The sequence below is a fragment of the Diabrotica virgifera genome, chromosome 7, assembly GCF_917563875.1.
Source record: "Diabrotica virgifera virgifera chromosome 7, PGI_DIABVI_V3a".
Classification (NCBI taxonomy): domain Eukaryota; kingdom Metazoa; phylum Arthropoda; class Insecta; order Coleoptera; family Chrysomelidae; genus Diabrotica; species Diabrotica virgifera.
The window spans coordinates 249,885,823-249,902,567 of NC_065449.1; the positions used below are offsets into that span (position 1 = coordinate 249,885,823).

The following is a 16,745-nucleotide window of genomic DNA, read 5'->3' on the forward strand; positions in this document are numbered from 1 at the left end:
TATGGGTAAAATTTGGTTTTGATTGGATAAATAACGATTGTTTTATACTTTAGGATATAATATCATAATATTTCAACCCTTAATAACATTACAGTTTTTCTAAGTAAATATTTTAATAGATCTACACAGAAAAAAAGTAGAATTAAAATAATTACAAAAACATTTATTTACACAAAAATACGAATTTACAAATATGTACAAATACAAACACAAATAGTTTTTTGGTCATCTTCCAGTATAAGAACCGGTTCTGTGGTATTATGCATACATTGAAAATTATCCATAAGCGGACTATTCGAATTTTTTCGAAAAAAAAAATTCGTTTTATAAACGTAGCTCCTTCATTTTTGGCGATCAAAAATTTTTTCAAAAATGATTTTGCTTGATTTTTGAAGAGTTATAAAATTGTGTAAACTAAATGCCGTAAGATCCCTAGTTTTTAATTAGGGTGGGTTTAAAGGGCTCGAATAAGGGGGTGTTTGCTCGTAAATAGGGGTTTTAAACAGCTATATCTCGCTAACTCTTCACTATAATAAAGATCTATTCACAAGGGAATTTTAGTTATTAAAAAAGCTACAATTTGGTAGTCTATCATTTTTTCGTATCTCCAATATTTTCGGAGATATTTTGAAGTAAAAGGTGAAAAACAGAAAATTGCAAAAAATTAATTTTTCTTTAAACTCCAATTTTTCTAAAATTAGGCCTTTTAAATAGGTCAAGCTTCTTAGGTGTATTGACAATACAAATATAAAAGGAATTACAAAAATGACATGACCAATTTTTAATTAGGAGAGTAGTTAGGGGGTTGTTTTCACTGATTTTTTCATAGAGAAAAGCAGGTACCGACCTTTTTTTGATCATAAGTCGCTTAATTTTCAGACTAAATACTTTTTATTATTATTTTTTGAAAGGTAGAACTGTATACTTGAAAAAAGATTATTTAAGTTTTCCTCGAAAAATGCAAAGTTTTTCCGTTATTGGGCTTTGAATATTTCAAATTATGCATTTGACGAAAAAAGCTAACTTTTAACATGCCGTATCTCGGTTTGTATTGGTCTTAAAGATATTGCACAAAAAGAATTTGGTTTGTGTTGCTAAAAGATACAATTTTGATATCTAAGTTTTTTTGATTAAATGCATATTTTTCGAGGTATTCTCAAAAAACCCTCTAAAAAAGTCGATTTTTTCGTCGAAAAACTGTTACTTTCAAGCGCGAATAACTCGAAAAATGTTAGTTTTACGAAGAAAATGTAATAAAAAATTCCCGCCCCCCGAGAAAGGGTTGCAAAAACCCCCAAGATTTTAGCGTACAACGGCATGATATAGAAAATGATCCTTGGACTATTCCCTACCTTCTGTAAAAATTTCAAGTAAATCCATGCTGGACGAAAAAATTGCGAGCCAAAATGCTTCATTTATTGGACTAATAGGAAACATTTAACATTGATGTTCATTTTACATGGTAGGAAGTAAGGAAACATAATTATTTAAAACGGCATAGCTATTTAGTTTGATAGGTGGGGCCACTGGTCCTATCGTTCTGTTACTAAAAGTAAATTTTAAATGTTAACTTAGCATTCTACCTGATCATTCACGGAGGCTGTACTGAATTGAGAATAAAATGGGCAAAAAATTATGTCGTTTAATTAAAAATAAAATATTTGGTATTTTCCAAATGATATCTTTGAAACCTTATTTTTAGTTAGATTTTTTGGAAGTAGTACTTAGGAGTGAAAAAAATTCAGTTCTATAAAAATGAAATAAAATAAAGAGTAGATAGACAGATATTACTTTGAAGAGTATAATTGGATCAGAAAAAATCGGCTTAATCGATCGGTGTAACGCTGTGATGAGCGTTCATGCACAATGTGGAGTGAAGACTCCAGGGGGAAATATGATTGTGATCTTTGTCTATTCACTGAAAACGTAATGGATCTTTGTTAGATATAACATAAATTCATATAACATAAACATTCGAAATCTGTATATTCACATTGTAAGTAGAAGTTTTCAGAAATAATACCTTAGAATAATAATTTTCACTTACCATAGTAAACCAGGTGAAGGTTGCTCTTATCTGCAACAAATATTTTATATACTATTTTTCGTTTATATCTGTCTAAAATAAAATCATTATTTACCTAAGGTCCAGCAATATATCCAAATATAGAAAGATTTTTACTAACTACTACATAATGTAGTAGACAATTTAGATTAAAGATTTTCTCAAAACATATCTTCGAAGGATTCACCAACCGGTTTGAGAAAGTACCCATGCAAGATCAACATTGGTTTTAAACTTTGAGAGTTAATAAGAGGGAACAACAGAATGGAAGGACCAGGAAGACAGGTTGTCCAAGGAACGATGCCTGCAGGATGTGGAGTAGGATTTGAGAGCTATGCAGTTCAGTCCATGGATAGATGCAAGGAAGAGAGGAAATACAAGCATTTATATCTCTGCATAATTAGAAACTTGCATGATAGATGGATAAGATGGACTAGATGGATAACTTGCATCCGTTTCTGTCTCTAACTTCCTGTTTCCAATTTCTGATCCTCAGTTTTCAACAAGAGGTACGCAGCTTACAAAAAGATTGATGAGAACTACAGAAATTAAAGTATTAAGAACCGCAAGGGGAACTTTTCTCAGAGATAGAATAAGGAAAATAAGGAAACCTTCATCGGATTGAATATCAGATGGACCTTGAACGTATGGCGAAATGAGAGAAGACACAGAATCCCAACACCAAGCAGTGACCCAAAAAACGATGGTACGAGAGCTGGAGCTCCGGATCGCAGCAGAGACTGTAACAGAAGAAACAGGACATAGTCCTATTAAAAGAAGAAGAGGAAACTTTAAGAGATAGACTACAAATGAGATTATGTTGATAGAATGGACACACGAAGAATCCAGATATGGGCAAAAACACATAAACCCAATACAAAAAGACCACTAGGAAGACCTCTCAAGAGGTGGTATGACAGCTGGACAACATCACAATGTTGTCCTACATGTTCTACAACAAGAGGAAGAAGAAAAGAAGAATCAGGAAAAATATAATTTAAACATACTTACCCACAACTGTTTGATTGTTCTCCACAAGGCGTTTCTTATTAGGAACATCATCATATGAATTTAGGACTAAAAGACAAGGTACACTATCAATTTTTCGGTCATTTGATTGACTTAGCCTAGTTGCTACCTCTACATATTTCTCCGAGCATGACCCGTTTGGAATGTTGTTTAAAATATTGTACAAACACTTTAAAATATCTTCAACTTCAGTATTAGCAAGGTCTGGATAAGTTCGTATTTCTCTAAAATGATCAGGTAAGAGTTGTTTGTAGTTGACGCAACTAAGTAGCTTGATGAAGTCATCTGAAGTATGGTCTTTGCTGTGATCATACCACCATTTCATTAGTGTTTGAAACACTGTTAATTCACTATCAGTCACTAGGTGTAAACTACCAATATATCTAATAAGTTGTTCTAAATTTAAATCATTAATACTATCAGTCTCTTTAATCATCATAAATTCAGCTAATGCTAGACGTTTAGCTTTTAAAAATAACGGCTTAATGTCTAACTGTTCTGTTATTATCCATATTTTCAAACAATTTTGTACACATAGAATTTGGATAAGCTTATCTAAACACATGTTTCTAATCTCACAAAATTGCAGCATACAAGCTGCATGTAGTACCATGAGTACATCTTCATCTTCGATATAAATCGTAGGATCCCATAAAAGCGTGAGAATAATGTTAATGGCTTTTAGATCTACGTCCTGAAATTAAAACGACTGTTATTGATAAACTATAAGGCAGAGATTCAACATTTGATTACATTTTGGCTTACATTTTTATTGTTTTTTGGAATTGCATCAAATGTATATAAATTACTATTATTTTATAGTGCTAGTTGATGTTTATAGCAAATTAAACACTGTGAGAAATAAATTACTGACTAAAGTAGAACAATCTTCCTTTTGGAGATCTAAACAGCCTAGTAAAGAAGGAGTAGTAGTACAGTCAAAACATTTGAGTTGTGGGTGTATAGAAGAATTCTGAAAATATCATGGACAGAACATGCCACAAACAAAGATGTTCTGAGAACGATGAATAAAGAAATGGAAGTCTTAAATACAATCAAAACCAGAAAATTAAAACATCTCGGACATATTACATGTGGAGAGAGATACAACTTGCTCCAACTCATTATGCAGGGAAAGATCCAAGAAAAAAGAAGCATGGGGAGACGCAGAGCGTTGTGGCTTCACAACCTGAGAGAATGGTATGGATGTACATCAAATGAACTTTACAGGGCAGTTGTCTCTAAAGTCCATATAGTTATGATGATTGCCAACCTCCGTCGAGATGATACTTAAAGAAGAAGTAGTGCAGTGGATTTTACTATATGGAGCCCCAGTGTGGTCAAGGCCAGTGCACATGAAGTCACATAGAAAGATTCTTGAGAGTGCTCAAATAAAAATAGTGGTACATATAGCCAGGATTACATGATACACACAGGATTCTCGAAGAAAGAGGGAAGACATGGAGTGAGGTGAAGGAACTAGCTACAGTCAGAAAAATGAAAGAATACCCATGAACGATCACATCAATCACGATTGATGTGATCGTTCATGGGTGTTCTTTCATTTTTCCGACTGTAGAGACAGAAAAGAGTGGAGTAAATTTGTAGAAAAAATTTAAGTGAGCTTGTACACCTCGACACCTATGGGTATAAGAGGTTTTTGATTAGATATGTTATGTATGTACAGTCGGAAAAATGAAAGAATACCCATGAACGATCATATCAAGCACATATTTTGGATTTGCTGCCTTTTTCTATAAATAACAAACGAGAGAGATACGTTATTAAGTGTTGTCTACTAAGCAAAAACGTTATCCAAGACATATGCAGTTACATATTTATAATTGACAGAGTGAGACGGCGATACAATTGTTCAACATAGTTATATTAATTTAGTAGAAAATTTAAACTCACACTTGACTATTTCTGTACTTCTAATGTCATTCTTAAAAAAACATTCAACATCAATAGAGATAATGATTGTATAAATGAATTTTAAAGTCAAAAGGCAGATATCGAGCACTGAATTTAATTAAATCTTGCCCAAGTATACTTTCGCTCACAAGAGCATCCTCAGGGGCATTTCGTCAATAAAAAGAAGGTATCCTCGAATGTCATCTAATTATAATAGATCATTTTGGTGGCAAACTTAAATTAACAACTAACTACACACTGAACAAGGGACAAACATATAAATTAAATTGCCAGTAGGTTCTACATTTTAAATATGGAGGCAGAACGAAGAATGTCATTCTTGATGTTTTTGATTTTCTTGTCTCAATATCTTATTTTCTTCTCTTATCATTTTTATATCTTCACTGGTTTTGTCACTCTGCTTTTTGAGCTCCGATACCATCTCTATTAATAGATCTAGTTTTTGTTCTTTACTATTTGTTTTAGATGGTATTTGTGAGAGTTTTCTATTTTTTGATCTTTGAGTCGCATCATCCGGATCTCTTTTCCTTTTGCTGTCGTCCGAACAGTCGTCGCTGTCCTCCATGTTCTTGTTTGTTTCGCTTTGTATTATTTTATTATCACCTTCCGCCATGTTCTTGTTTATTTTACGGTATCTTAGTTGGTATCTCAACGATAGGAACTTCACCCAGATCGACTCTTCAAAAGCTAGGTTCCTCTTTGAGTCCTCAAACTAAGTAGTTTATTTTATTTTTCTTCGCTAAGTATTTTAATTTTTAGAGTTTTCCCTTTTTCCGCGACTTTTACTACAGTCTGGCAACGTCGCCGTGACGTGGAGCGTGACCCGTCTACCAGCTGGCTGTTGAAACTCGTTCACTTTCCTATGTCCGTTTTTTGTGTTTGTTTATACACTCTTAATTCACACTTAATTAGTAATTTTTGTTTATTTTTTCACTTGTATCGTCAGTATGCACTTTTATATTCACTTTATATTGGAAACTGTTATTTAATTTCCACTACTACATCCAAAATTCAGTAAAATAGTAGGTGGTATTTCAATAACCTTCTCTTGGCTCTACACCGTTGTCCTTTAAAGTACTGACAACAAATATGAAAGACACATCAGATATGATATGACACATCAAGAACTGCATGAACGAACATAAACAGTGATTCTTTAAGATAGAAGACAATAATTGCAGAAAAGAACTAGCAGAAGCACTGCTCCCGCAAAGAGTGGAAAAAAACCTTCCAAAGAATACCTACCGAGACACCAAAAACGGCTTCACAATGGAAGCCACAAAGACAGGGAAGGCTCATGGATCTGACAAAATTGCGTCAGAAATAATAAAGACTGAGGAAAATGCTGAGTGCTTAGAAGCTTTTGACAGTAATTCCCCACGGTATAGAAAGCAGCAAAACTTTATCCTTGTCCCTTAACATGGGAAAAAACTGTAAGAATCTGGTGTTTTGGGGCTAATATGCTTGCTAAATATACTACTCAGGCAATTCGAAATCCTCATAAAATCAAGGCTTGAAAAATAAGAAACTGCCTGTCCGACTGCCTGTCGGACCGGCAGTATGGGTTCAGAAAAAGCAGATCTACCATAGACGCCATAAATAGGATAGTATGGGAGAAAAGGCATGCAGGGGTAGATGGGAGGTGGAAGATTTTCTAAACATCAATAACGCAATTAACAGCTCATCAGCTCAAATTACCAGATTTTTAGAAGAAATTGAAATATATCAATACCTGCAGAACTTGGTGAGGGATTATTTCACAGGGAGAAGTATTGACATAACTAAAGACGACACAATAAAAACATCTGCGGCAGTGCCATAGGGCTTGCTATTAGGACCACTGCTCTGGAATGTACTCTATAACGGCATATTGGAGATAAACCTGAAGAGAGAATAAAGGCAATTGCTTATACAGACCTGGTCATACTAGCGAAGCACTTCGAAAATGGGATCATAATGGAGAGGGCAAAGACAACTTTGAACATTATTAGTTGGTCATTTATTTTTTTTTTATTTTTTAATAAATTTTTACATCGAAATTTACTGGAAGGTCAACTAATTGAAATTATTTGAACTAGTTAGGATGTGGCTAGAGGATGGAGAATTGATGTTAGCGATATAGAAAATGGGGCCCATATATTTAAGGACCCATGAGTGAGAGAGTGTATCTCCTTCACTTTGGAAGGAAAAAGTTTCCTACCTGTCAAGAAAGTCAAACATCTGACCCTCTGACCATTTATCAAAGATCATGTCAAACGTAGGAGGTCCAGAGATAGATAGAAGGAGAATTCTTATTGAAGTTCCACCATATTATTACCCAACACCAGTATAACAGTGAGTAATGTTTTAACGAAAACATGGAAGAATTCTAGACAAAGGCCCTGTTTTTTATCTATATATCTTTTTATTTATATATTTAATTGCGGCTCGCAAAAGATTTCAAACTTTATAAAATGGCTCTGTCTATCAAGGAGCTTGGCCACCCCTGCTCTATACCCTGAAAGGGTCATACCCTGAAGGGGGACTCATAAGATTTAGTTGTTCTGTTACCTTTTTATGGTAGGTATATATGTATTTTTGTATAAGAAGTCAGAGAGGCGACCAAGCAAAAAGGACAGAATTTATGGAACAACACCAATAAGAGGCATGGTAGTTGATAATGGACATCAGAAAATGGAAATATAAAGGCCTGGGTTATCATTTTAAGCAGTTTTTAAGTGACAATTGTTATTTTCGAACACATTCACTTAGGTTCCGAAAAACTTAAGTCAAGGACTATCATGCTCATATCCTGGTAGATGAGTTTAGATTCTGATAGATGAGTGGAAGACAGACAGAATTTGATTATGGAAACAGAAGGTTACAACCTAGATGAAGCACTGATAAAATACATGTTATACAGTCGGCAAAACTTGCCCCAAGGGTATAATTTAATAATGAAGACAATTTAGAAAAATAAATAAGAAGACAACACTGAATTCAAAAGAGTTGATGTTTACTCATATTTTATATAAATAGGTTAAACTTTATGCAAAGAATAAAAATAGTACCTACCTTAATGCAAATAGTCTCTTGATCCTTTTCTATAAAGTTTCCTTCCAGCATTGCCTTAAAGTAATCACTATTGGAAATAAGTACATCTTTTTTACATTTGACAGGAGTGCCTTCAATTTCTAAAATAACTTCCTCTGAACACGACATATTGTATAAAAGAAGACCATCAAAATTATCAATCACACATTACAATTACAAAAACAAAATGTACAAAAAGAATTTAAATGCTTAGACCTATATTTTTTGTTTTGAAATTTTTGACAACTTTTGAGGTTAGTCACAAGTGACATTATATTCTTCTCTTTCTTCCTTTGCCGGTCTATAAGTTAAACAGTAACCCATAGATTTAAAATAGGCAATATTTTCGAAAAAACCTATTCTTATAAAGTAGGTACTTTTTATAAAAGATTTTGGGGAAAAATGCAAAATCTCTATTGATATAACAATTACGACTATAATTATTTTTCTTTATTATTACCCCAGGCATTATTTGGTAAAGTATTCTATCAGAATACCGTAGGTATGGTTAAAAAAAAAGAATGTGTGTGTGTACTTTGTACGCACGTAAGAAGTTATACTTCTATTATACAGTACGTAAATCGTACAGCTGGACATAGGCAATGTACATTAAGTTGAGTGTGGCAACTGCGCTAATCTGTGTTAGTTGAAGCTTGTGTTCGAGTTCGAGTTTCTGGTGCAATAGAGTTGTTACAACGAATATAATAAGTGAATTTGTAAACAAGAATGTCCATAAATAACTCAAAAACAAAGATTATGATTAATGAGTTAATAATTTTACTTTAATTTTTAAAATATTTTTTATTTAAAACTAATTACAAAATTAAACAGACACAGTTTTCTTTTTTTTGTCTCTGATTCTGGCCTTGGTTTAGAACTAGAACCTTTAGCCACGTAATTGTATACTTATCACTAACTCAGGTGTAATGTGTAATGTGTAGTGTGTGTGTTGAGTAAGTGTCTTGTTACTTTGCGAAGTCGACGTCATTGTCTTTGCAAAGAGACGCTAATTGTATCCGAACGTCTGCGGTCCCTCCGGTGAGTGTAATTCTCATTCCCTCAGGCCAAAAATATTCAGCTACTATATTGTCATGTTTTGACGTTTATTTGTGTCAGTCGAAATGAATATAAACGAGGATTGTGACTTCACGAACGGCGGTCTTTGCGTGTCGTAAGGAATCAAAGGCAAAAGTGTCCTCAAGTGGCTACCTTAGGCCGATGCCACATTATGCGTTTTGACCGGATGCGGTGAAAACGCATCCGTTTCCAACGCAACCGGACTGACCTGTCACACTATGCGTTTAGTCTGGTGCAGTTTGTAAGCCCGTACCGATGACTCAAAACGCATCCGTTTCCAACGCAACCGGACCGATCTGTCACACTATGCGTTTTCACCGGATGCGGCGGAAACGCATCCGGTCAAAACGCATAATCTGACATCAGCCTAACGCATAGTGTGACAGATCGGTCCGGTTGCGTTGGAAACGGATGCGTTTTGAGTCATCGGTACGCGCTTACAAACTGCACCAGACTAAACGCATAGTGTGACAGGTCAGTCCGGTTGCGTTGGAAACGGATGCGTTTTCACCGCATCCGGTCAAAACGCATAATGTGGCATCGGCCTTAGTATTTTGAGGATACTTTGACCTGTGACCTCTGATCGGTCACAATCCTTTGAGTAAAGTAAATTTCTCCTTTACAAACATATCTAGCCGTTTTCACACCACTTGAGGTAAGCTAGCCAGTGCGTTGATCTTTTCTATTGTGGAAAGATCGTCCCCAATAGGCCTACAGCAAACCACGCCTATTGTATTTAAACTCTATGTAGAATTTTCTTTCACGAAAAAGACGCTATTACGTGTGAATCGAGGGAGGTAATTCTGCTACGTAAATCTACGTAAATAATTTAAAGTTATTAAAATGCAGTTAAAAACCTTTCAAAAATTTTATTGTGTACTACGCCCAACGAAAAACGAAAAATTATTATTCAAACTAGTTAAACACAAATAAATAATTAATTTAAAGTAATTGAAAATCCAACAATACATTATACGGTACAAAATAATAAGTAAACTAAATGAAAGGTTCAAATAGACCACCTTGCTTTGCAAGACACTAACCTAGTCTATCATAAAATGCTTGCCTCACGTTTTCAAGCTGTTGTGGCGTAATCGTAGCACAAGCGTTTCTTATTTTATTTTCCAAATCCTCTAGACTATATGCCCTCTCGAGATCGTTGCCATAGATGGTGGATTTAATATGTCCCCAGAAAAAGAAATCCATGGGTGCCAAATCGGGACATCTTATAGGCCATTTAATTTGGTTGCTTGTTCCGCTTATAATGCGATTTTGAAAAATTGTGCTTAAATAATTTTTCACGATACTCGCATTATGAACGGAACAGCCATCCTGTTGGTACCAGACATCTTCTAAACGTACATCTGGGAGATTCTGAATAACTGGAATAATGCTATCTTGTAAAAGAGCAAGATATTTAGCTTAATTCAGAACTCCCTCAATGAAAAATGGACCAATTACATGGTCACCCAAAATGCCGGTCCACACATTAAGTTTTTGAGGGCGTTGAGTCCGATGTACAATGCTTCTATGTTCATTTTCCTGAGACAAATACCGCTTTCTGGAAGGATTGTGAAAATAATGTTTTTTACAAAATCGTCATTTTCGTGAGATGCATCCATTTGACACTCTAATAATTTAGAGCTTTATGTACTGTGGTATGCGAAACCTCCAACTCCTTAGCGACACTTCTGGTGGTTCTGCAGTTATCTACCCCATTTGTAGAACAAATATCTTCATCCCTTCTTTCGATTTCCTGCTGTCTTTCCGGGGACATCTCTTTTCTTTTGTGACATTTTGTACAATCTTTTAAGCAATATTGTATTTCAAAACTATTTATAACATTTGCAATTGTTTGTCCACAAGGTATGGGTCTAGTTTCGAAAGTATTAGCAAATAGATCTACACATTCTGCCAACGAATTACCATGATACTACCATTTAATTATTTGCATCTTTTCTGGAGAAGTAAAAATAAACATTTTAAACAATACTCTTCGCTTCGGGGTTCAGATGACAAACCAATAATACTTGACGTTTAACGAATTTTGAAGTTATTGCTAATATCCAAGATAAACAATTACTGACAATTTGTATTTGTAGCTCAGTTGCCACAATTATCTCAATATAATACAATGTATGGATTTATGTATCTAAATATATACGATGTATGTTTCCTATGTCCAGCTGAACAATTTACGTACTGTATGATTTAAACGAAATTAATATTAGTCCGTCCTTTAACGGTAAAATATTGCAAAACCTCTAAATTTTAAAGAACCTCTTGGATAGACATGAAATTTGGCATACACATAGCTAACAAGTCAAAGAAAAAAGTGATATTGTGCCGATATGTGCTTTTGCCCGGGGGGTGGTTTTCACCCCCAATAGGGGGTGTAGAATAGTAGAAGCAGAGTTATAGCTAATGAAAAATAGGTTCATATTCGTCAAATTCCGAATGAAATACTTTAATAACGTGAAATAAGCAAAAATGAAGCACATTTCGGGGAAAACTCATTACAACTTATTTAAAGTGTTTAAAAAAAGCTTCATTTTTGTTTTATAAAAAAATTTCTAGCATCAAAATTAAACAAATTACGCTCAAAATAATGTTAGTCCCTTTTGGTGTTGGTAAAAAAATCGAGAAAATCAACCCCTAATTAGTATCTTAAATGAACTTTTAATCGTTACGACTTCACAAGTTTCTTGACTCAGGTATATATTGTTTATATGATCTGTAAGTTTCATCGGTTCAAAGTCCTTATTATTGAAAGGGCTGTAGTTAAAAGGGGTTGAACGAGTCACTGATCACGAATGTATGCAAATTTAGAAACACCAAATCTTAATCAATTTTTGTCCAACAGAAAAACAAAAAAATACATGATATTCAAAAAAGCAAATCTGACTTTTTTTGTTTTTCGAGATTTTTGGTATATCTAACAATTTTTAAGTTATTGAAAAAAAGCATATTTTTCAAAATTTAAATTTTTAAAAATTTTACTTTGAAACCATATTTTTTCAAAAATAAGCACTTTGAATCGATGAAACTTACAGATCGTATAAACACAACATAATTAAAATAATTTGTGGAGGGGTAATGATTAATTTAATTTAACTTGCTAATTAGGGGGTAGTCTTCCCGATTTTTTTTTGCAAAAACAAAAGGGACCAACTTTATTTTGAGCGTAACTTGCTTTAATTTAATGCTAGAAACTTTTTGTAAAAACATTAATAAAGCATTTTTTAAACACTTTAAAAAAGTTATAATAGATTTTCCCCAAAAAGTGCTTAATTTTTTGGATATTTCACGTCGAAATATTCTATTTGAAATTTGGTGAATATGAATCTATTTTTGATTGGCTATAACTCTGGTTTTACGAGATCCAGAGACCTAACGCGTACACCATTTTTTTTTTACTTTTTATATGCTATATTTTTGCTAAGAACGTTTTTTTCGACAAAATACTTACTTTTTGAGTTATTTGCGAAAAACCGTCTAAAAATGTGGTTATTTTGTTGAAAAATGAACATATTCACTTGCGAATAACTCGAAAAGTGTTGACTTGGCGAAAAAGCTCTATAGAACAAAAGTTACTTAAAATTAGTCAGTTTACCCAAGATGGAAGTCTTACCCACTTACTAAGTGAGTAAGACTTCCGGTTTTAGAGTTGCAACTTTTCACTTTTATTTAATAATGGTACGGTAAACAATCCTCATTTTTTAATATGTTATTCCTTACAAAAAAACCTTTAATTTAAACACAAATAATTAAAAATGGTAAATTTGAGTCAAAAGTTATATATTAACTTTTTAAGAGCGAAACATGATTTCGAAACAGTATTTTCACTTTTATTTAATAATGGTACGGTAAACAATCCTCATTTTTTAATATGTTATTCCTTACAAAAAAACCTTTAATTTAAGCACAAATAATTAAAAATCGTAAATTTGGGTCAAAAGTTATTAACTTTTTAAGAGCGAAACATGATTTCGAAACAGTATTTTCACTTTTATTTAATAATGGTACGGTAAACAATCCTCATTTTTTAATATGTTATTCCTTATAAAAAAACCTACCTTTAATTTAAGCACAAATAATTAAGAATCGTAAATTTGGGTCAAAAGTTATTAACTTTTTAAGAGCGAATCAGTATTTTCACTTTAATTTAATAATGGTACGGTAAACAATTCTCATTTTTTAATATGTTATTCCTTACAAAAAAACCTTTAATTTAAGCACAAATAATTAAAAATCGTAAATTTGGGTCAAAAGTTATTAACTTTTTAAGAATTCCCATAAGAGCCCATGTTAAAACTTAACTTTGAACCTTAATAGTATTTAAACGGCACGGTAAAACAATTTTTTAAAAATCAAGTCTTAGTTTTTTTAAGTAAACTATAACATACTAAAATTTCATACAAATCCTTAATTCTTTGCCGAAGGTGTAGAACGTCGTTAATAGGATAAAAGGTGTAATCGGAAGTGTCGATATCAATCTACGCAAAGTTGCACGAAGAGTTCAAATATCGACCTCTAGTGCTACTTTCGGTCACGTTGTGTGAAAACCCAAGACATATGAAGTCCAATTGCTTGTCTTTGTATTGATCTTGTAATCATCGTGCTCCTTGTTCCACCTTCGTATTTTTGGAGTTCATTTTGATATGACATCGGGCCTTGCAGCGTTCATTTAATAATTGGTAATTAATTTACAATTTTTATTAACCAAGTTAATAATTTTAAAAGATATATATTGAATCTCTCTCTTCAATTCTAACCCCTCGGAAGGAGTGTAGTGGTCGACGTGATGTCGTGTATTGTTCGTCTCCAAAGATCTCTGTTTCTGGTCATTTTTTTAACTCATGCATAGGTCTTTTGTATATTCCTTTATTTTGATCGATCCATCTTGCTGGGGATCTTCCTCGTGATCTTCGGCCTTCCACCTTTCCTTGTATAATGAGTCTTTCCATGTTTTCTGTGTTTGCTCTCATAACATGTCCAAAGCATTTTAATTGTTGAAGATGGCCTATTTTGGAGAGACGTTGGCTAACTTTTAGCTTATACTTAATATCTTAATTTAACGCTGTCTTAATATCTTCATTTAACGCTTAATTAAAAACAAATAAACATAACCTCAAATAGTTGTCAAGAAAAATTACTGCATTAAACTAACTCACTGAGCAAAAACGCATAAAAATCTCTTAATTAACACGTTTCTTCAACTAAATATCTAAATGAAAAGTCCTATTTTATCACACAAGACACAAACCGCGTAATATGAGAAATTTCTTATGAACATTTTAGCGTTATACCTAAACGAAATTGTTTGGAGTCAATACAAACAAGCAAGCTCCTCCCAATTTTGTGACGTCAGACTTAGGCTGTCTGAAATTAAAACGTTTTTTAAACGTAATTTTAACGTCATTAATCTTACGTATTTAAAATCACCTACAAAAGACGTCTATATGACGTAATGTTCAAACACGTGTTATATTCAACTAAAAAATGACGTTTCCTCAACGTTATATGACGTCACTTGGTTGCCTGGGTGGCTGTCTCTCGAGAGTGATGGGACCCATTTTTGTAACTTACATCTACGAAGAATACGGAACAGTTTGGACGTTCGGATTTACCACCGTCATGATGATTGTGTGCCAAATATGGCTACTGTGGTATCAGAAAAGTCTAAACCCCGATTTAAAAAAAAGACGAAGCAATAACCGATCAAGAACTTCAAGAAACTTTTAAATTTGCGTCCGTCGATCTAGAAGTAGAAAACGGAATACAAAGAAATTGTGATAATGTACAATGAATAGTATAAAACATTTTAAAGATAGTACGATATATGCTGGTGTCCAGTGACTGAAAATTTTTTATAAATATTTTTATAAATAAATTTTAACTTGTTTGTGTCATACATTTTATTATTTTAATAAAAGAGTACTAACTTTTTTATTTTTTACACCACTTTAATATGCCTAACAATTATGAGAACCCTGATCGCAATATCATGAGCATAAGCTAGCCATGCTCTGAAATACATTCTCAAAGCGTGGAGAAGGACGAGGGTGGCATTTATTCCCAAACCAGGAAAACAGATCAATACATACTTATAAATCTGACCTTATCAAAATCATCTTCTTCTTTAAGTACCGTGCCCAAATTTTAGGCGTGGCGTGGGTAGCTTCCATGATAATTTGCCGATATCGTTCTCGATGTTGCGCGTTGCGTGGCATGTAATAGCTGATCTGCTGATAAGCCAGTCCATTGACGAAAGTTTCGGAGCCATGAATATTTCTTTCTACCAATTCCTCTTTTTCCGTTGAGTATTAACTGCAGCATGCTGCATCTGCTACCTCTCATTACATGTCCGAGATATTCAAGTTTTCTCTTTTTTATCATCTTGATTAAGTCACCTTCACTTTGACCTACTATGTTTAAGACTTCTCTGTTTGAAATGACTTGAACCCAAGATATATTCTCAGCATTCTACGATATGGCCACGACCACATCTCGAAGGCTTCATGGTATATCATGTTAACCTTCATGATCCAGGTTTCACGTCAATATAGTAATACAGGATACACGTAACATTTTAGAAACTTGATTCTTAGTTGTAAATTCAGCTGAGAGTTGCTCAGAATAGATCTAAGTTTCATAAATGCTTCTCTTGCAATTTCTATAAGAGTTTTAATTTCTTAATCCGAATTTAGTGTCTCGTTTATCCAACGTCCTAAGTATTTAAAATGGTTAACTGATTAACTGAAAATCATACATGCCTATAAATCTGACTTCATTCATGACTGTGTTTGTTCGTGGTCTATACACAGGGTATTTGGTAACAAATGGACCATAGCTTAACCAAAATACAGGGTGTCAAAGTTAAACTTTTATTTTATTTATTCTTGAATGTTTGTTGTTATACTATGCCTGTCAGGAAACGTTTAAGCATAAATAAAATAAAAGTTTAACTTTGACATTCTGTATTTTGGCTATTATCAACTTTCGTACTAAAGTAAGTCAGCCTAAATTGTTTTTTTTATTGTTGAAAAATGAGTTGCAATAGTTGGTACTTGCATCCTCCGACAACATGTCGGTTTTTCAAGTTTAATTTAGTGATTTCCTCTCGTTAGTACCTAGTTTAGTACTTAGTTCCTTAGTACTTAGTTTTCTTCAGAACGCGACGATAGCATCCCAGCTCGCAAATGCTTCCAACTTGGTTGTTTCTACAAGTCCAAATCTCACAATATAACAGGTTACATATAATATTTAAAGGTTCCTTTGCTCAGATTTTTTACATCTGCATGAAGTCCAAAGGTAGACTCCTCCATCCTCTTCTTGAAAGTTATCAGGTGGTGGTTACTGGTATTTTAACAAATACTGTCCACATTGGAGCCCTGTTTCTTCTGCAAATATTACTGTTAGTGTATCCATACGTGGGTGCTCCCCACGGCATGCGCTCCCCTACATATAAACCGCAAGCCGGTTGAATCGAAGAGTGTGAACGGCGAGAGCACCAACGTTTCCACTATGTGGAGCTCCTACACAGAGCACCCACGTATGGATACGT

The 16,745-nt window shown here is 33.7% G+C and overlaps 1 protein-coding gene across 5 annotated transcripts in view; it reads right to left on the reverse strand.

Moving 5' to 3' along the window:
* The window catches only part of LOC126888403 (uncharacterized), a 59,815-nt gene that overhangs the window by 7,669 nt on the left and 35,401 nt on the right, over nucleotides 1-16,745 (reverse strand). For 4 of the 5 annotated variants that reach the window (XM_050656646.1, XM_050656644.1, XM_050656643.1 and 1 more), the window contains 3 exons: nucleotides 8,084-8,202; nucleotides 3,077-3,788; nucleotides 2,048-2,119 (listed from right to left, as the gene is read on the reverse strand). In XM_050656646.1, coding sequence (XP_050512603.1) covers nucleotides 2,048-2,119; nucleotides 3,077-3,788; nucleotides 8,084-8,202 — 903 coding nt within the window. The remainder of the gene's footprint in view (nucleotides 1-2,047; nucleotides 2,120-3,076; nucleotides 3,789-8,083; nucleotides 8,203-16,745) is intronic. The other variant, XM_050656645.1, reaches the window with a different exon arrangement.